The sequence below is a fragment of the Schistocerca americana genome, chromosome 7 (assembly GCF_021461395.2).
Source record: "Schistocerca americana isolate TAMUIC-IGC-003095 chromosome 7, iqSchAmer2.1, whole genome shotgun sequence".
NCBI classification, from domain to species: domain Eukaryota; kingdom Metazoa; phylum Arthropoda; class Insecta; order Orthoptera; family Acrididae; genus Schistocerca; species Schistocerca americana.
Window position 1 is genome coordinate 310,581,509 of NC_060125.1, and position 22,816 is coordinate 310,604,324.

The 22,816-nt window shown below is 45.1% G+C and overlaps 1 protein-coding gene across 3 annotated transcripts in view; it reads right to left on the bottom strand.

Moving 5' to 3' along the window:
• The window catches only part of LOC124622090 (mast/stem cell growth factor receptor kita-like), a 299,069-nt gene that overhangs the window by 145,908 nt on the left and 130,345 nt on the right, over positions 1-22,816 (bottom strand). For all 3 annotated transcript variants that reach the window (XM_047147668.1, XM_047147669.1, XM_047147667.1), the window contains exon 7: positions 14,684-14,864. In XM_047147668.1, the coding sequence (XP_047003624.1) occupies positions 14,684-14,864 (181 nt within the window). The remainder of the gene's footprint in view (positions 1-14,683; positions 14,865-22,816) is intronic.

The window sequence follows — 22,816 nt, forward strand, 5'->3', positions numbered from 1 at the left end:
GTGCAAATCAGAAAAGCTGGTCTTAGTGGGAAGCAAACAAACAGAACAGGCTGTGCAGCAGTCATCAAAATGAAGAATGTCATGTTGGGCAGCATGCTCAGCAACGGGATAGTCCAGTTGTTTCTTGGCCAGAGTTTGTTGGTGACCATTCATGTGGACAGACAGCTTGTCCTTTGTCATGCCCACATAAAATGCACAGCAGTGGTTGCAGTTTAGCTTCTAGATCGCTTGTCTGGTTTCACAGGTAGCCCTGCCTTTGATGAAACAGTCGATGTTTGTGGCCAGACTGAGTAGGTTGTGGTGGGAGGATACATGGGACAGCTCTTAAATCTAGGACTATTACAGGGATATGAGCCATGGGGCAAGGGTTTGGGAGCAGGAATTGTGTGGAGATGGATGAGGATATTGTGTAGTTTTGTTGGGCTTTGTTGGGCGGTGGAATACCACTGTGGGATGAGTGAGAAGTATAGTGGGTAGGACATTCCTTATTTCAGGGAATGACGAGAGGTAGACAAAACCCTGGCACAGAATGTTATTCAGTTGCTCCAGTGCTGGGTGGTACTGAGTCCCAAGGGGAATGCTCCTCTGTGGCCAGACTGTGATCCTTTTGGTGAATGGAAAGACAAGGATCAGAAGATCTGTTTTCGTAAAAGGTTGGGAGGGTAATTACAATCTGTAAAGGCCTCAGTGAGATCGTCGGTATATTTCAGAAAGGACTGCTCATCACTGCAGATGTGATAGCCATGGGTGGCGAGGCTGTGTGGAAGGGAGTGTGGAATGGGTGATAGCTGTTGAAGTGGAGGTACTGCTGGTGGTTGGTAGGTTTGATATCGACCGAGGTACTGATATAGTGGTAGTGGAGATCAATATCAACAAAGGTGGCTTGATGGGTCGAGTACGTCCACGTGAAGTGAATGGGGGAGAAGGTGTCAAGGTTCTGAAACAATGTGGATAGGGTATCCTCATCCTTGATCCAGATCATGAAGATGTCATCAGTGAAACTGAACCACGTGAGAGGTTTTGTATTGTGTGTGATTACAAGGAATTCCTCTAGATAGCCCATGAATAGGTTGGCATAGGGTGGTGCCACGAAGGTGTCCAGAGACATAACCCAAATTTGTTTGTAGGTAATGCCGTCCAAGGAGAAGTAATTGTGGGTGAGGATATAGTTGGTCATGGCGACTAGGAAGGAGGTTGCTGGTTTGGTTCCATCATGCATTAGGAAACGTACTGTTCAATAGCAGTAACGCCATGGGCATTAGTGATGTTAGTGTGAGGGGAGGTGGCATCAGTACTGATGAGCAGGGCACCATGTAGTGAAGGAACAGGAACTGTGGAGAACCTGTGGAAGAAATGGTTGGCATCTTTTATATAGGAGGGTAGGTTGTGGGTGATAAGCTGAAGGTTTTGGTCTACGAGAACAGAGATTCTCTCAGTGTGGGCGCAGTAACAGGCCACAATGGGGCAGCCAGCGTGGTTGGATTTATGGACTTTAGGAAGCATGTAGAAGATAGGAGTGCAGGGAATGGTACAGGTGAAAAGAAAAGTGGACTCTGGGGAGAGGTTTTGGGATGGGCCTAAGGATCTGAGGAGACACTGGAGATCCTGCTGGATTGCTGGAATGGTGTCAATGTGGCAGGGTTTGTCGGTGGATGAAACTGACAGCTGGCAGAATCCCACTGCCAGACAATCCTTTTGGTTCAAAACAACAGTGGTGGAGCCTTTGTCAGTAGGTAGGATTATAAGTTCGGGATCAGTTTTTGGGTGGTAGATTGCGGATCTATCTGTTGGTCTAAGGTTAGTTTGTATGTTGTGGGATTTGGGGAATGATGGTGAAGCAAGGTTTGAGATTAAGAAATTCTGAAAAGTTAACAGGGTGTGATTTCTGGACAGTGGGGGTGGATCATCATTGGATGGAGGAGTGAACTGCATCTGGCAGGGTTCATCATTGGTCTTTGGTTGAGTCTGATTGGAATGGTTGGTGGCAAAAAAAAAAAAAAGTTTCCACTGTAGGTACCGGAAGAAGTAGAGAAGGTCTTTAATAAATCCTGAGGCTTTTGGGAAGGACTGATGGTTTTGCAGGGCTCTGGCTTCTGGATGAAAGATTCAAGACTGTGTTTCAAGTTTCTTTAGGTTCTGGATTCTCTGCGGTGGTGCGAGGGAGTTTTGGAGGGTTGGGTAAATGTAGTAAGTCTGCGAGACAGGATTTGTCAACTATGAGGGTACAAGGGGGAGGTTTGGAGGTTGTTGTAGAGGTGGTGGACAGTGGTAGTCCAAGGCAAGAGTGTAAGTGAGCAGGTTGTAGAGGTTTTTGAGGTGGTGTTGTGCATGCTGCTCTAGTTCCTGGAGGACAAGAGTTTCATTGTGTGTTACGGGATCCAGCAATTTGGTATTGCATAGCAGAAGAATTTTACGGACTGAGAGAAGGTATTGCAAGGAGGTTTGATTCTGATTGATATGGTTTTGAATATCAATTGATATGGTTGGTGAGGACTAAGGATTGGCAGAATTTGAACAGGTTGAGGTCATTGTAGAAGGAGGGGTGGCAGCCAGAGATGGGTAATTTGATGGTAAAGCCATTAGGGGGGATTCCATGAGCCACACAACAATGCAAGAACAGTATGTGCGATTGAGTTCTGGCTAGGGACAAGGAAGCTTTTCTGAATTCACACAGATGTGAGAAACAAGAGTCCATGATGGTGGAAAAACGTGTAAAAATACGTAAATAATGTAGAATTATGTCTGAAATAATTTGCAAATTTGTCCATCTCTCTCCTTGCCCCTATCATTCCACACATTCTTATCTTCTACATACTTCCTATAGTCCATGAACCTGTGGCACCGATGAGGTCAACACCAGCATCGATATGCATTCGTCATTGGACTCTGAGCATCATCTTTGGACTCTGAGCATTGTCTTTGGGCTGTTCCGCCATGTTCAGTTCTTTGTGAGCCTTGCATGTGTTTAGGTGAATAAATGAACTACTGCAAAATGGGTGTTGCTTAGTGCACCAACACGAACTTCTCCCTCACTGGTGATCCTGAGTTGTAACATCTTCTGTTTTCGCCATATTACTGTGTCCGCAACCTCCGCGTCGGTTATTTTCGCGTGTATTACATCGACACAGCATTTGAACATTGACTTCGGCCCAGCATCTAATGCCGGATTTTGTGATCGAGATGCATCATGTTGCGGATGATGTACACCTGCCAGGACTACAACACGATGCCTCTCACTCACTGATTTCGCCGGACGTTTTCGAGCCTGCAACAATAAGTGAGGTTAGGAGTGCGCATGACTCTGGCTACCAAATGCCTTTGTTCCCACCACATGTGCCCTCCCTCATCGACTGTGCAGTTACCTCTTACAGATCTCCGTGCAGTGCGGAACCAATGCCAATATCTGCAAATGGTTCGTTGGACAACCTACCACTGCCAGGACAATGATTTGCCACGCGCGCAATCTGTGCAGGACCACGCGGATACCTGCCATGTGGCCGGAACTGCTTCAGTCACAGGTCTACCTCCTCAGCATCCAACCACGCCAACACCTGCTTCGGTTCAGCATCAGCACATGCCTTCCTACTTCGTTACCTCGGCCTGCAACAGGAACAATAACTTGTTATCTGTGCCTGACCTCCACCTCTGTCCCACTGCTATGCCTCAGCGTCTTGTGCCGTGACATTCACCTTATTCGCACACCATTTTGAGTGGAGTGACTATGAACAGTGAACATTCACACATTCCGTCCCGCGTTCAACATCATTTCCCATCCTGTGCTTCTGGACAACCCGCACCTCCGCAGCCTCCCTGCAACACAGGTGCCCCCGGCTCTGATCATACGTCGAGCTTTCCGTGGACTAACACGCATTCTCAAACTTTGAACTTTTTCTCACCTGTCGACCCCGCGCCGGCTCCAGTCGAGTTTCCGCTACCTTTCTCGGCACATCTCGGTGCCTCATCCGTGTCGGTCTTCTGTGACACGTCAATCCGAACACACCCGCACCATGTTGAGCTTCCGCAACCGGACTTAACACATTATGGTGTCTCACCCACGTCGGCCTTCCGCATCGCAACGGATCACGCTCAACCACAACGTGTCACCTTCACGCTGCCACCCGAACAGCCGTCGTTGCCACATCCCCTAAAGGCACACTCTCCTGGAATAGTACAGCAACAACAGCTCGATTCAGGCAGTGCCCCAATGAACTCAACTCAACCTGCCCTTCCGAACATTCTACAACGGTTACCGACACTGCCGCCATTTAATCCCGACAGAGCAACAACCTGGTTCAAAATTGTGGACGAAGTGTTCAACCATTACAAACTCGACGAGTCAACCAGGTTTCTGTGCCTCATCACCCACCTGCATGACCAGGAAAACTTGATTGCTGACCTGGTCGATGCCCCGGACTCATCTATATGGTACACTCTAGCCAAAAACACAGTTCTAAGTCAGCTTGCACACTCAACTGAGGCAGCAATATGGCAAATGCTCCACATCGAGCAACTAGGCAATGACAAACCTTCCCAACTCTGGAGATGGCTACGTGCCCAGGTCGGCGCCGATCTATTCTCTGAGACAGCTCTCCTCGCCATCTGGTCAGATAAAACTACCTCCTCACATCCGCTTTGTTCTGGCTCAAAGGTCTCCTGAACCTGTCGAGCAAAGAATGACAATTGCTGACAAGCTACACGATGCATCACTGCTCTATTTCGCCAGCCACAGCCTACCCGACAAGTCTCAGGTTCAGGCTCATCGCCCTGCGGCCGGATGCGGCCGGGGCCGTATTGTGCTGACCGTTCCACTTGCTCCGGAAAGCAGTAAACAAGCAACTGGGACGTCACCGGCTCAGCCCACAGTCACACCCCCTTCTGCAACCAAACCTGCTGCGGCCACTGAACCTCGGCCACCGCCATTGGCAACAAACTTTCCACAGGAAATGCAACCGCACTACCCGTAATGTTACTTCCACACTTGGTTTGGTGAGGCGGCACGGAACTGCAGACCACCCTGCTACTTCCCAAACGCCAATTGCAGGTAGGTTTGGGTGCCGCCTCCTGTGTACAACATTACAGGCACCCCCCAGTGTTCCATTCTGTCCGGGAACGACCGGATAATTGTAGATGACTTTACATTAAAGACATTTCATCGAGATACCTTTTCCTATTGGACACAGGCGCCAATGTTTCGCTGCTGTCTATGTCCTTAGCGTCGTCGAACATCCGCCCTCATATTTTACTGCGAGCCAAGAATTCAACTAAACTACAATGCTCAGGTTCAACTTCATACGTCGTCTCACTCTCCACAAACTGCAAACTTGAGTGGACTTCTTTTAGTGTGCGAAATTGACGAACCTATACTAGGCATTGACTTCTTGCAACACCACAAACTTTAACTGGACCTAGTCTGAAACACCATGTTTCATCATCCGTCCCAGACTCACATCCCCTGTGCACCGTTGAGCAACCCCACCCCCGTGACACATCAGTCCGGGCTCATCTCGTCCGTACATACTCGTCTCTGTTGACAGCGTTACAAGAAACCACACACAAGTGCCTTGTCAAGCTTGAACACGTCGCTCGCCTACGCAAGGAAAACTTCGAGCTCTCCCTCCAGCTCCTCGAAACAGCTCCAGCTCTGCGATGCAACATAGGAATTACAGACACTACAGCAAGGACAAAGCAAGGCCAGTAAGTGCGCCAAATCTGCTTGCAATCCTAGCAATCGAGCCTCCGTGTGTGTACCTCCCACTACCCCTCGCAACTGTGCTATCAAGACTGCCATAACGTGTACTGACAGTTCCGCAGGGCCACACCCTCCTAACATGGCAGCGTTTGACACTTGGCCAGACACAAGTGCGCATGAGCGATGATGGTCACGTATTCCTTAACTGATGGCTCCTACCCTGCCCCTCACAGACAGCACTTCAAACTTTGCAACTTCGGCTCCTGCGCGCCGCCATGCAACTGCCAGTGACAACTCAAACAGTGCACTCGCGCCAAGCCTTTTGCCCGCAACTGTGCTGCCACAGGCCACGCCCTCGAACAATGGACTCACTAACGGCTCACGAGCTCTACCGAGCTCACCCAACCACAATGCCACTGCTTTGGGCCAGCGGCCATCTTGTCACGTTGACTCCTGGGACACTTCGCTGTCTTGGTTCCCGTCGGATCTGCCGAGTGGCTCTGAACACCAGCACCACGCCTCACCTGCCCCGCCAGCCACACGTTGTAAACAAACCGCTTCCTGTGCCGCCAGAAATATTTACATCATCACCAATGGCATGGTTCACAAGCTTCGCCTCACGCCAGGTCCCCTGATCTCCAGTAAACCGAGTCGACTTTGTCCCAAGCGCCTCTCCGACCTTAAAAATCAGATTTCTGAACTACTAAGCTTCGGTGTCATTGAACCCTCTGCCAGTAGCTGGTCTACACCCATACATATGACACCCAAGAAAGACGGGTCCTGGCACATGTGCGGAGACTACCATCGACTAAATGCACGAACAATTATGGACACCTAACCCATACCCAACATTACCGACTTTACCAGTTCCCTCGCAGGTGCAACCACGTTCTCAGTCATTGATAGCAAATAGGCCTACCACCAGATCCCCATGGCACCTGAAGACATTGAGAAGACAGCAATCACCACCCCGATCGGGTTATTTCAGTTTCGATTCATGCCCTTCAGTCTGAAAAACGCAACCCAGACCTGGCAACACTTCTTCAACGAAGTGCTATTCGACCTAAAATTCTGCTTTGCATATCTTGATGACATTCTTGTGTTCAGCTCCTCCGTCGAGGACAACATTCAACATGTGCAAACTGTTATGAACACTTTCGCGGCAGCAGGCATCAAGACCAACCAGGACAAATTGCAGTTACATCAAGCCACTGTCACTTTTCTTGGTTTTCGGGTCTCTGCCAGTGGCATTTCACCGCCCGCTGAGAAAGTACAAACAATACTAAACCTAATCAGACCTTCGTCATTCAGAGAGCTCCACTGCTTTCTGGGGATGGTTAACTGTTATCGCCAACATCTACCTCAGGCTGCGGAGATTCAGGCTCCACTGACAGACGCCTTAGCAGGCACCAACACTTCTGGATCTCAGCCCATTCCATGGACCCCTGCTATGACTGGCTCTTTCACTACCGTCAAAAATCTTCTTGCATCACGCATCCTCATCCCAATGCGCAGCTTTTCATCACCACAGACACGAGCGATACTGCCATTAGCGCTGTCCTTAACCAGACAATCAATGGCCAAACTTCGCCTCTGCAGTTCTTCTCGCACAAGCTCACCAATGCACAACGGAAACATTCCGCATTTGACAGGGAGTTTCTCATGGTATACGGAGCGATTAAACATTTTTAAACTGTCATTGAGAGACGCCCTTTCTATGTTTTAACGGACCACAAACCCCTGGCTGCGGCCATTACCAACCTGCCAACTGACCCGCCTCCTCACCGCTTCAGATACATTGACTTCATATCTCAGTTCACCACCAATGTCAGACACATAAAGGGTGCTGACAATATTGTTGCTGATTTCCTTTCACGAGTCGATGCCGTCCATTCACGTTAGACCTCTCTGAATTGCCTAACCTCCAACCCACTGAAGAGGAAATACAAAACCTGATTTCAGACTCTACTTCTTCACTACACTTCATCCGCACCACCTTCCCTGGCATTTCTGGTGAGATCTGGTGCAACGACAGTATGGGCACATTACACCCCCTCATCCCAACCACACTCCGTCGAGCTGTCTTCAACGCATTGCATAATTTAGCCCAGCCCAGTGTTCGTGTATCTGCCTGCCTCATAGCGGAGCACTTTGTGTGGAGAAATGCCAGCAATGGGCACGCTCCTGCGTCATGTGCCAACACTGCAAAGTACACAGGCACACTTCACTGCCCCCACCCCCCACGGCGCCTTTTTGATCCCTCCTGGGTGTTTCCAGCATATTCATATTGACATTGTTGGCCCTCTCTCGCCCTGTAACGGCTTTCGTTATGTTCTCCCATCTATCGACCGAACAACTCACTGGGTCAAGGCTGTCCCCCTCCCCAATATTACGGTAGAAACTGTTGCTCCAGCTTTCATCGAGTCATGGGTATCGCGTTTCGGATGTCCAGCTATCATCATGACTGACCAGGGCAGACAACTTGAGTCGGCCCTGTTCAAAGGGATTTGTAACATTTGCGGCATCCGGCACATCCATACCACAGCATATCACCCGCAAAGTAACAGGCTAGTCGAGCACTGGCACCGCACTTTCAAGGTGGCTCTTCGATGCCACGGCTCTCTATAGATGGAGGCCCTTCCCCTTGTGCTACTCGGCATTCATGAGATCTATTGTGCTACTCGGCATTCATGAGATCTATAAGGAAGACCTCAAAGGCACAATAACTGAGTTCATATACAGCCAGAACATTGTTCTCCCTGCCGAACTTGTGAGCTCTTCCGCTTCTCTCCCTCAGTCTGACTTACCTTCCTTCGTGGACCACGTCAGACATCACTTCATCAACCTCCATATCCCTCTGCCCGCCAGCCATTCCCGCCCTAAGGTTCACGTCCCGAAATCTCTGGACAATTGCGAGATCCCCTCTAACCCCCATATACCAACCCGTACCGAGTACTCCGGCACTCAGCCAACACCTATGACATCCAGATGAAAGATTCAGCTGTTACAGTCTCTCTCAACAGACTTCAGCCTGGTCATGTCGAGCCTTCTCCTACCCCCCCTTCAGGCCACCACTCACTGTCGTGGTTCAAGACGTTCCAACCACTCCCTCCACGTCGGACTTACATACTCGGTCAAGTGACTTCTAGCTCCAATCATCGAGCTCTCCTCCAACCATGCCCTCTACTCCAGTTTCACACACTCCGTTGAATGCTCCCCACGTCGAGCTTACCTACAATAACACACTCACCGCCGGTCCCTTCGACCTCTCCACCGTAGCCTGCCTCGCCCTGTCGAGGTTTCTCACGCCCCCCCCCCCCCCCCATCTTGAATGTGCCCTCGTTCAAGGTGTTTGTGCCTGTCCCCCTGTACATAATTCACGACATCTCAATAACACTGCATGACTATACACTGTTTGTCATGTGATTCCCTTCATCAAGTGCTCATGACATAACCTGAGCCATTCCCTGCCACCTGGTGAAATGTGTTCCCCTCCCGCCCAATGTCGACCTGGACATGCTTCGTGTGAACGCCATGCCCTCCAGAGACATCGTCATCGTCGCTCCGTTCCACCTGCAAACCGCCGGTCTACCTGTCGCCGCACGACCAGCACACCCAGTATGATGCCCGGCACGCTTCAACGACTTCCAGGTTCAGTGGCCGAACCTTCCTTCATGACATCTACACACACAGCTCCCCAACGATGCTGTCGAGCTGACCGTGGTCCGGCTCCCGCAGACCACCCTTGCCGATGCTTTAGTCAGCCCTCCCCCCTCCCCCCCCCCTCGGCCTCTAAAGAGTACTCCGTATTGGGGGGGGGGGGGGGGGGGATGCGCTATGTGATGCTGATGAGGTCGACACCAGCAGCAATATGCGTTTGTCTTTGGACTCTGAGCATCGTCTTTGGACTCTGAGCATTGTCTTTGGGCTGTTCCATCATCTTCAGTTCTTTGTGAGCCTTGCATGTGCTTATTTGAACAAATGAACTACTGCAAAACGGGTGCTGTTTGGTGTAACCAACCCGAACTTCTCCCTCAAACCCAAACACCCAGGATGCCCTATTGTGGCTGGTTACTGTGCTCAGAGAGAATCTCCATTCTCACAGACCAACAGCTTCAACCTACTACCCACAACCTACCCTCCTATATAAAAATACCAACAATTTTCTCCACCGACTCTCCACAGTTGCTGTTCCTTTACCATATGGTGCCCTGCTGATTACTATCGATGCCACCTCCCTTCACACTGCCATACCTAATGCCCGTTGCCTTACCACTACTGATCACTATCTTTCCCCAATTCATGATGGATTCCAAATCAAACACCTCCTTCCTAGTTGCCATGACCAGCTATATCCTCACCCACAATCACTTCCACACTGAAGGCATTAGCTACAAACAAATCAATGGTATGGCTATGGGTGGACGTAGAGCACCATCCTATGCCATCCTATTCATGGGTCACCTAGATGAATCATTCCTAAACACCCAGAGTCTCAAACTCTTCACCTGGTTCAGATTCATTGATGACATCTTCATGATCTGGATCGAGGGTGAGAACATCCTATCTACATTCCTCCAGAACTGCAACACCCTCTCCCCCATTCACTTTACAAGGTCTTACTCAATCCATCAAGCCACCTTCGTTGATGTTGATCTCCACCTCAAAGATGGCTATACCAGTACCACTGTCCATATAAAACCTACCAACCACCAGCAATACCACCACTTTGTCAGCTGCCACCTATTCAATACTAAGAAGTCCCTTCCATACACCCATGGCTGTTGCATTGGTAGCGACGAGCATTCCCTCTCAAAATATACCAAGGATCTCACTGAGGTCTTTACAGATGATAATTACCCTCCCATCCTTGTACAAAAACAGATCTTCTGAGCCTTATCTTTTGAGTTGCCCGAAGTATCATTGTCTGGCCACAGATGAGCATACCCTTTGTGACTCAGTACCACCCAGGACTGGAGAAACTGAATTACATTCCCCACCAGGCTTTTGACTTCCTCCTGTCGTGCCCTGAAATGAGAAGTATCCTACCCACTATCCTTCCAACTCCTCCCACAGTGATATTCTGCCGCCCACTGAACCAACACAATATCATCACCCATCTCTACCCAGCCACTGCTCCCAAACCCTTGCCTCATGGTTCATATAACTGTATTACTCCCAGATGCAAGACCTGTCCCACAGGTGACCTAGAAGCTGGGCATGCCACCCAACATGATTTCCTTCATTTCAATTACTTCTCCACAGCCTGTTCCATTTAGATCCTTCCCATCAACACCAGCTCTTCTTAATTGCACAGGTGGGAAATCTCCCTGCAATATATCCTAGGCTCCTGTAACATTCCTGAGTTCAACCTTCAATAGTCATTGCCCTTACTCATCTAGCCCCTTCCTTGTTCCAATTCCATCACTACACAGCCCTCTATTCCATCAATGCACCCAGTCCTTTTACTTCTCTCCTTTATCACTAACCCCTCCCTCTCTCCCCCAACCCCCATCTAATTTCCCGATTGCACCTAGGTGCCCCACTCTCCACTTCGTCCCTACATGCTCAAAGCTGTACTTTACTGTCCCACACCCCTACCCTACTATTCCTTCTCCACCTCACCCAGCCTCCTCCTTACCCCCCAACAAGTTGCCTGTCCCATAATGCGCTGCTGCTTGCAGTCTGGCTCCAGCTACCAGAGGCTGTGGTCTAGTGTGTGTGAGTTACATTTGCATGAGTGTGAGTGTCTGTCTGTGTGTGTATGAGTGTGTGTGTGTGTGTGTGTGTGTGTGTGTGTGTGTGTGTGTGTGTGGTTGGGTGGGTATGTGGTGTCTATTTTTGACAAAGGCCTTGTTGGCTGAAACCTATCTTTCCACAAGTCTTTTTGTTGTGCACTTCAGCGACTCAGCATTTCTGCTATATGATGATTAGAATCTATCCTTCTCATTATATTGAAGTAAAATAATGGAGGGTCTAATCCTTGGTCATGTGAATCCATGGAAGGAATGACCTGAATGGTATTATGAATGCGATTGAGAGTAAAAGGTATGTGCGCTCATGGAAGGGATGTCTTATGCCAAGGTCTGGTAAATCCATGAATTGCTTTTGTATGGAATAATAAAAGATAGGCAAGGCATTCACAATGTGAAGATGGCAATGTACAAGGTGATAATTATTGAACTATATGAAAAGAAACTTAAATTAATTACAAACTATGGTGTGCACACACTTCATTGAACTAGTAAATGAGACGACTGATATTCAGATTTTGGTTATGTCATGTTTGATATGCTATGCCTGCCATCCTTGGCGACAATGTGGCACAGACAAATAGCGAAATTTTGCATGACCCGCTGTTGTGTCAGAACGTTGACGCTATCGACAACCTCCAGAATGGTTATTTTCAGCTCAGCACTGGTTTTGGGGTTAATGCTGTACATCTTGTCTCAAATATAGTCCCACAAAAAGGAGTTGCATGTGTTCATATGCAGAGAATATGGCAGCCAGTCAAGGCCCATGCCAGTGGCATCTGGGTACTCCAGAGCCAGAATGTGGTCTACAAAGTGCTTCTCCAGGACATCAAATGTTCTCCTGCTTTGATGGAGTTGAGTTCTGTCTTGCATGAACCACATCTTGAAGAAATCAGGGTCACTTTGGATAATGGGGGTAAAATCATCTTCCAAAACCTTCACATACCATTTGCTAGTCACAATGCCATCAAGGAATATCACACCAATTATTCCATGACTGGACATTGCACACCACACAGTCACCCACTGAGGGTGAAGAGACTACTCAATCACAAGATACAGATTCTCAGTCCCCAATTGTGCCAGTTTTGCTTATTGGTCACCCAATGCAAATGAAAGTGGGCTTCATTGCTAAACCAAACCATGCACATTATAATTCCCAGCCTGCCCCGTGACCAACCATGCAGTCTGAACATCCTAACGCAAACTGTTCAGAAGTTATGATGATTTTATTTCATATAGTTCAATAATTGTCACCCTATATGTTCACAGTATTAGCCCACTGAAGAAGCTGTAAGTACAGATCTTACAAAGGTAGGAAGCTGCAATATGATTATGAGTCACTCTAACAAAGTATCCTCCAAAACACTCCAAAGCAAGTAGACTTACCTGGATAATGACTGATTCTTTGAAGTTTTGATCCAGTACATGTTGACATACAACAAATCTGAGATCTGAAATCTTGGAAAGTAGCACAGAACAAAATGACAGCAGGTAACTCCTTATTGTAAATAATGACTTAGACCTTTTCTATATCAATGTTATTTGAGAATCTTGTGCTTTTATAGACAACAATTTAAAAATTACCTTTGAGAAGAAGTAATGAAACAATGATCAAGCCTGATCAAATAGGACAAATTTCTCTCATGAGTTTTCTTTACTTAAAAAATGTAGCAACATATATACAAAGTAACTGAATGGTAGTAATGGTGTAAGAAAAGTTGCAATTTTAACAAGTAATCTAAAAACAGAAACGAGGATTTTGAAAAGACACAGTACTGTCCCCTTAGGGTAATAAATCCTGTCTAACACAAAATGAAATACTATGATGTCTACTATTGTTAAACCAAAGTAATCACAAAGTGGAATAACTGAGACAAGAAGTATGATGAGACATGTTTATAAGTGTGTGAATGGAAAAGGATCTCATTCTTAAGAGACTTCAACTTTGATAATAATAACAGTTTAACAAGAAGTTAAAGATTATAAAAGAATTGTAATTACTTAAGTAAGTTATTTTACATGACATTGCTCATCCTGGGGTGGATATTCATACAGAATAACTTGACACTTCTTCCTCTCAAGCTGATAAAAAATGTCTGTCGAAAAACATTGCTTTTATAGACTGTAAGTAGAAAACTTCCCACTGCATATGCTTTGATTTGACTTATGTGCAGAGACAACGAAAGAATTGTGAGCACAGGGTATCAGCAAAGTGTGATTGGTGATTGAGCATCCCCACCTGCTGTGGTTGTGTCACTTATACTTTGTCATTGTGCCTTGCTGGTGTCTAGGAGAGAAGAGAACAAGAGTCACTGCCAACAGTGATAACATATGGAAAACAGTTGACAGAGGCTTAAGATAAATGTCATTCCATTCCGTTCTGAGCTTCTATTCTGTTCTGCTCTAAGACTCTCTTCAGAGATATTGTTCTGATTAACTCACCCAACATTCTAATTGTTTTATTTGAGTGACAAAACACAGAAGAGTTATTGGAAGACATTAACATCACTTAATAGCTTGAATACTTTGAAGCTCTCTTTCAGCCCTCAGCACTCTGCAGATAGAGAAGTCATACAACAAGAGTTGGTGGCACTGCGTAGCAGTTTTCAACGGCTTTCATTTTCTGACCTGTCTGTTTTTCGCCATGTCCCTCCCACCTCTGTTACATATAATGCACTTAACTTTTCGCTGTTATTAATTTGTGCATGATATTTTAGCAGTAATCTCTGTCTTGCACATTACTCTCAGGTTTCAAAATCTCACCCAGTGGAGTCCCCAACAATCAGCTTTCCTTTTCATCCTGTCCAATAAGTCTCCCATGATCAGGAGTTCTGGGGTACTTTTCTGAACTCTACTCCTTTTGCTAAACCTCTCCAGTTCCTTTCCCTTCACCCCCCACCCACCCACACACACACACACACACCCAAACATCACCACCATCAACCATTTTTCCAGAAGAAGGAGTCACTGGCTCTGTATGTATCCAATTATTTTATAATTTATCCTATTCATAATGTTATTAAATTAGTTAAGACACTGACATAATATTTTGGAGAACAGAGGCTATTGCTGTGTCTAGTCAACCTACTCTCTCTAATTATTTATATAATTTCCAGATAAATAAAGTTTATTTATTTTAGATAAGAATACTTATCAAGTAAAACATAAGAAAGCTGAAAATGTCATATCTACGTTACACAACAATAAGAAACAGAGAATAAACATGTTAAATACATACCACGCACATGGAGCACTATAGATTTGTTCTGTGCATTTTTATCATTTCTGACCTCACATGTATAGGCTCCTGCATCATCAGTTGTGATATTTGAGATAATTATTACCTCTTCGTAAACATTTTCTGATACACCCTCATAATTTCGTGTTCTTTCTAATGACTTTGTTTTTACATGGCCAGTCTGCAACCAAAAAACAGTCTAATTAAACAAATATTTAACTGATGCAACTGCTACTTGCAAACATTTACTTCATCAAGAAAGAATTATGGAAGTAAAAGAAAACTTAAAAAATAGCCAACAAAGGTGTAATTCATCATAATCTAGCACAGCTGGGCTCCAACAAACTGCCTCAACAATTAATAAACTTAACAGTTGCCCCAATCATATGCCCCATCAGTATCAAAGAGCCTGATGTTAGAAAACTGCAGAACATATATAAGTTATCAATGACTGACCTACACAAATGAGGACTCATTCTTCCAGTCAGTCATCATGTTCTGTAGCTACCAATAAGGAGATCCTTCCGGGATGTGGTAAATCTGAATGTATACATTAACAAAAGACAAGGAAATCATGGAAACTTAATATGCATAGCATAATAACAATGAATTGTCATTATATTAAAGCTATTAATGCTAAATTTAATCACACACTGACCCACATTTGAAATACATCTTCATGACTGGAATGTTCTTACAGTGGACTGAGGAAAACCAGATGAGGAGGAGATGACATTTTACCTACATAGTGTGACAAACTATGCAGCTTACTCTCAATTTGGAAGACAAAACTGGACCTTACTGACACCTTTTCTTCAAAAAGCTACTAATGTACATCTATTACATAGTTTATTATCTGGAAACAATCTTCTCTGGAGGACTCCCTCAACTAGAACCATCAACTTACATATTGTCAAGTGTGCACCATCCCAACAACAATATCCAGTCTGTCAATTGGTTTTGTTTCCCAAGGAATACCATTTTCATTTTGTGATATACATATTAAATGTTGAGTGTTTGATTATAAAATGAAGTTCTAAACTCACAGTGGATAAAAGGTAGACGTATGGTATGTGTGCTACTGGGTGCACTCAGAATTTTTGAATGGTTGTGAAATTCAGGTAAGTCTTTTAGGAACTTCTTCATTACCAAGACAGCAAAAGCCTAGCTATAACAAGTCCTCAGTTCACCACTGCCAACATAATTCAGCAAGTCATGTCATAGGTCTTCCAGAGCAAGTAAACTTCTCACAGTAAAGCTGACACTCTAGCCTGCCTTGCTCAATGCATTTTGAATGTCAAATTGTCAATATGATTTAGGTAAATGAAGAATAGTTCCAATTTTTAAGGAAATAAATTGGTATTCTGAATAAAATTAGCTCTTAATTTTTGATAACTGACATTTCTTTTATAGTTGATCCCTTTGAAACATAATAATTTTTGTAGATAAATGGCTAAAAACATTAAAATTATGTTAACAAATATGAATGTATCATGTAATGAAATTAACAGTTAAAAATGTGACATCTTTCAGCATGTTAGTGATTAAAAGGCACATAGACATCACCCAAAAGCTGTTGGTTAATTAAATTAAATTGTGCTGCACAGAGGTGCCTATGGTTTCAAGGCAAGAAAAGGCTGAGAATCTATTATAAATGTGGTCACGCACAAGGGTCTTACAAATTTCTTGTCACTTCCATTTAGATCTAAAAGAACATGTTTTTTGTTTCAGTTCCATATTAGATGCATGCTACAAAAAGCATCAGAATGCTCCTCAACTAACAAAAAAAACTTTGAAATAATTCACTCTATCAAGCAGACACAATAAGCAAGCAAGGAAGTAACTAAAAGTAACAACACGCACACTGAGGTGATGATGACATGATGACAGACCTCCTTTTTTACTGGCATAGTGCAGCAACTTGACATGACATGGACTCAACAACTTGTTGTAAGTCCTCTGCAATCTCTAGCCAACCATAATTGTGGAAGCGTTGTAGGTGCAGGATTTTGTGCACAAACTGCTCTCCCAATTATGTCCCCTAAATGTTTGATGGGATTCATGTTGGGCAATCTGGATGTTCAAATTATTTGCTTGAATTGTCCAGAATATTCCTCAAATCAACCATGAGCAATTGTGACCTGGTGACATGACATATTGTCATCCGTAAAAACTCAATTGTGTTTTGGAACATGAAGTCCATGAATGGTTGCAAATGGTCTCCAAGTAGCCAACATAATCATTTCCATTCAATGATTGGTTCAGTGGGACCAGAGAACCCAGTCCATTCAATGTAAACATCACCCACACCATTATGGACCTACCACTAGCTTGCACAGCGCCTTGATAACTTGGGTCCATGGCTTTATGGGGTCTGCGCTACACTCTAACCTCACCATCATCTAATAACAACTGAATTCAGAACTTATCCAACCAGGTCACAATTTGCCAGTCATCTAGGGTCCAACGAATATGGTCACAAAACCAGGAGAGGCACTACAGGCGATGTCATGCTATTAGCAAAGGTACTCACATCAGTCATCTGCTGCCATAGCTCATTAATGCCAAATTTCACCACACTGCCCTAATGGATACATTTGTCATACATCCTACATAGATTTCTGCCATTATTACAAGCTGTTTTCCTTGTTCTGTTAGCACTGACAACTCTACCAAATGGCACTGCTCTCGATCATTATGTGAAGGCTGTCGACCACTGCAGTGTCCGTGGTGAGAGGTAATGCCTGAGATTTTGTATTCTTGGCACACTCTGGAGTATGAATCTTGGAATAGTGAATTCTCTGACAATTTCTGAAATGGATTGTCTCATGTGTCTATGTCCAACTACCATTCTGCATTCAAATTCTGTTAATTCTTCTCGTGTGACAATTAGCATGTCAGAAACCTTTTCACATGAATCACCTGAGTACAAATGACAGCTCCACCAGTGCACTGCCCTTTTATACCTTGTGTACATAATACTACCACCATTGCACTTAATTTTTTCAGTAACTCTCACTTGATGGTGGCGCTTATGCTACCATATTATAACACACTTAATCAAAGGCATTTGCAAACATAACATGACTTTAATGCAGTAATAATTCCAACATTAAGATAAAAAAAAATATCTTTAACCTCAACCTTACCATCACCACCCCTCCCACCTTATTCCTTATTCCACATACTAATCTCACCTAAACCATTTACATCTGGTGCAGGAATGTGAAAAAGTTAGTCTTAGGGTGAATGTTAAGAAAAAAAATGGCAACCACACCTATAATTTCATGGCATATAGCAGAATAAACAATAGAGGTAGTGTCTGCGTTCAATTATCTCAGTTCCCAGTGCTGATGGTGACTGCAGAAATCATGAGATGCTTGCTGCTTGGTAGAAGGCAACCTTGACAAGGTTTCAAAGAGTAGAGATATAACTGTAGCAACAAAGAGTCATCTTGTAAGGGCTATGGTTTTTCCAGTTGGGATGTATGGATGTGAGACCCAGACCATTAGAAAGGCAGAGCGGCAAAGAATATACTCCGTGGAATTGTGGTGTCGGAGGAAACTTCTTGGAGTCCCATGGACTGCAAAGAGAATGAATAGGTTAATATTAGAGCAAATAAAACCAGAGAGCTCCCTGGAAGGTCTGATACTAAAAAAAAGCTGACCTACTTTGGACACATCATTAGAAGACACATTTCACTGGAAAAACACTAATACTGAGGAAGATGGAAGGCACTGGAAGAAGAGGACCTAAGAGGATGAGATGTATCAATGGCATTACAAAAGTAGAGATGTATCAATGGCATTACAAAAGTAGAGATGTATCAATGGCATTACAGAAGTAAAGTGTTCCAATGCGGAAAGCTTACGGGACAAAGTGCAGGACACACAAAATTGCTATGCTTTGGTTCATGGGGTCACAGAGAGTCAGAACTGACTAAACAAATAGAGAGACAGAGATAGATAGAGAGAGAGAGAGAGAGAGAGAAAGAGAAAGAGAGTCTCCTCTCCTCAAACATATCTACCCACTGACCTGCATCCCACTATTATCATCTTTTTACTTATTTTTCTCTTTGATCTCATTGTTTTTCCATGTCAACTTAAGTACATTTTTGCCTTTCATTTTTGACCTATTCTCTGAGCTTTCATTATTTTCCCCCATTTCATCAATTTGGTCTTCTTGTGAGTTTTCCCCACGTATTTTTATGAGTTATAACCGGTATTGTTACATATTTTTAAGTGTTTTTCATCTTCCACTATGGATCCTTTCTCTTTCCATCTGTGCAAATACAGCAAGTTTCCCTATTCCTAGCCAGAACCCAGTCCCACATACCATTTCTGTGTTATTGTCTAGCTAATGGAATCCTTCCAAATGGTCTGACAACAAGTTACCCATCTTTGGCTGTATCCCTCCTTCCTCAATGACGTCCACCTGTTCAGACCCTCACCAAACTAAACCAGTAAAACCATGTAAATCAGGCTGAAATACCCTTGTAATACCTCCTCTCCAGCTGTAAAATTCTCCTGCTCTGCAATCCTAAATTCTTGCACCCCATCTCACACAGTGAAATGCTTTCCCTCCAGAAACTAGAGCATCATGCACAAAGCCACCTCAATTAATCTCCAACTTGTTCACATTCTACTCCTGCCTTGAACTACCATCATCCGCCACCTCTGCAAGAGTATCTAAGACTCACCCACATCCTCTCAAAGACAACAAACCCTGGCTCACAGACATATTACATTAACCACAACCTCAAAAACTTCCTAACACCACTACACACAACCCAGAAACTAAACAGGCACCAAACACATTCCTGAAACTTTCTTTCACAAAGCAGCCCCACAGAAGTATCAGTCCTTCCCAAAGACCTTACCTTTTGCCCTACTCCCATATTCAATCATGCTGGACTGGTTCAAGACCTTATCTCCTTCTTCCAGACCCTATAGTGGAAAAACTGTTTCACCACCAACCCTTTCGATCAGACTCAACCTAAGACCAATATTGAACCCAGACTAATTCATTTCACTCCTACATCCAACCCAGATACACCCCCACTGCCCCCCATCACCACTTGTTAAAATTCCAGAATTGCTTAACCTTAAGCCTTTCTTCACATCATTCCTCAAATCCCTCAACATGGCAACTAATCTGACATCCACAGAAAGCACTGCAATACACCACCTACAAAGTCGATCCAATCTTATAATCATACCTGCTGCAAAGTCACCAACACTATGGTTTTGAACCACAGAGATTACCTGGAGGAGGGACACTGCCAGTTAGCAGATCCATACACCAACAAACCCTCTCATAGCAACCTCATATCAGAAATTGAACCAGATCTCCAGCTCCTCTCAAATTCTTAAGTCCATTCCAGAACCTCTACCCTGAGCCTATCTCTCTTCTCACCCCTACCACTCCCTGCACTCCTACTTTCACATGCTTCCTAAAGTCCATAAACCCAACCAGCCAGGACGCCCCATTGTGGCCAGTTACTATGCTCCACTGATGGAATCTATGCTTTTGTGGACAAAGACCTTCAGCCTGTTACCTGCAACCTACCCTCCTATATTAAAGACACCAACCATTTCCTCTACAATTGCCAACCGGGGTGGCCGAGCGGTTCTAGGTGCTACAGTCTGGAACCGCACGACCGCTATCGTCACAGATTCGAATCCTGCCTCGGTCATGGATGTGTGTGATGTCCTTAGGTTAGTTAGGTTCAAGTAGTTCTAAGTTCTAGGGGATTGATGACCTTAGAAGTTAAGTCCCATAGTGCTTAGAGCCATTTGCGCCTCTACGATTCCTCTTCCTTTACCACACGGTACTCTGCTTGTCATTTTTGATGCAACCTCCCCTACACTAATATCCCCAATGACTTTGACCTTGGCACTATTGAACTCTAATTTCCCCCAATGCCCAAGTGACTGCAAACTTACAGCTTCCTTCCTGGTTACCATGGCCAACAATATACTCACCCACAATTAATTCTCCTTTGAAGGCATCACGTACAGACAAATCTGTGGTACAGCAATAGGCACCCACATGGCACCATTCTATTCACGTCCATCTAGATGAAGCCTTTCTAACAACCCAGAATCCCAAACTCCTCACCAGGTTCATAATCATTGATGACATCTTTGTGATCTGGACCAAGGGTGAGGATACCATATCCACATTCCTCCAGAACTTCACCTTCTTCCCCATTCCCTTCATGTGGTTCTCTTCCTCGATGCTGACCTCCATCTCAAGTACAGATACATGAGTACCTCCATCCTGTCAGCTTCAACAGCTGCCATCCATTCCATACAGCCTAGCCACATGTGGTTATCAAAACTACTGTGAAAAGCAGTTCCTCTCCAAATACACCAAGGGTCTTGCTGAAGCCTTCACAGCCCAAAATTACCCTCCCAACAACTCCCAAGCCTGCTGATCACTTACCATCTCTCACATACCCACTGTCCAGCCAGAAAGAGACAATTGCCTCATGACTCAGTGCCATCCAGGACTGGAGCAACTGAATACATTCTCTGCCCAGGTTTCAGATACCTCTCATCTTACCCTGAAGTCAGGAATATCTTATCCCTATCCTTCCCATTCCTCCTAGCATAGTATAATGTGACCCATCCTTGTACATCCCTATTGCACCTCTGCTCTCAATCCCTTGCCTCAAGGCTCATATCACTGCAACAGACCTATATGAGAGAACTGCAACATCCCCCCACCACCATCTACTCCAGTCCAGTCACAGGCATCTCCTATCCCATCAAAGGCTGGTTTACCTGTGAAAACAATCATAGGATCTACAAACTAACCTGCAACTACTGTGGTGTTTTCTGCATGGGCGTGACAACTAACAAGTTGTCTGTCCACATGAATGGCCACAGCCAAACTGTGCCCAAGAGACAAGTGGACCACCCAGTTGCTGAACATGCTGCCCAATGCAATATACTTCTGTTCAATGACAGCTTCACAACTTGCACCATCTGGATCCTTCCTACCAACAACACCAGTGCATTTCTGAACTGTCCAGGTGGGAACTCTTGCTGCATTATATCCTGTCTTCCCATAATCCTCCAGCTTCAACCTCCCGTAGCCCTGTCCTTCACCTACCTACCCCTTCTCTGCTCTCACTCCAGCAATACACAGCCTTCTATTCCTCTAATGCACCCACTAGTCTTTTCCGCTTCCTTACTTCTCTCCTATTCTGCTCTCACCTCCCTCCCCCGCTCCCCACCAGCCCAAACTGCCTGACTGCACCGAGCAGCCCAGTTCTGTTCCCACAATGTCCTTGCATGCTGCCACAAGCAGCGCTACACCATACCCCACCCATATCCAGCTATTTCATACTCTGCAAGCCACCCAACGGTGTGTGGATGAGGGCACTTTACGTGCCACTGTCATTACCTCCCTTTCCTGTTCCAGTCGCATATGGTTCGCGGGAAGAACGACTGCCGGAAAGCCTCTGTGCATGCTCATATTTCTCTAATTTTACATTTGTGATCTCCTTGGGAGCTCGGGAGATATAAGTAGGGGGAAGCAATATATTCGATACCTCATCCAGAAACGCACCCTCTCGAAACCTGGACAGCAAGCTACGCCGTGATGCAGAGTGTCTCTCTTGCAGAATCTGCCACTTGAGTTTGCTAAACATCTCAGTAACGCTATCACGCTTACCAAATAGCCCTGTGACGAAAAATGTCGCTCTTCTTTGGATCTTGTCTATCTCCTCTGTCAACCCGACTTGGTACGGATCCCACACTGATGAGCAATACTCAAGTATAGGTTGAACAAGTGTTTTGTAAGCCACCTCCTTTGTTGATGGACTACATTTTCTAAGGACTCTCCCAATGAATCTCAACCTGGCACCCGCCTTACCAACAATTAACTTTATATGATCATTCCAGCTCAAATTGTTCCGTACGCATACTCCCAGATATTTTACAGAAGTGACTGCTACCAGTGTTTGTTCTGCTATCACATAATGCCATTATCATCCCAGAGTATCTGTATTTGCTGTTTCGATCCACTTACTGGTTTAAGGTAAGACCAGAACTTCCTAGGATTTTCTGTCAAGTAGGTACATAGAATTTTACTTTCGAATTCACTGAACGCTTCACGCATAGC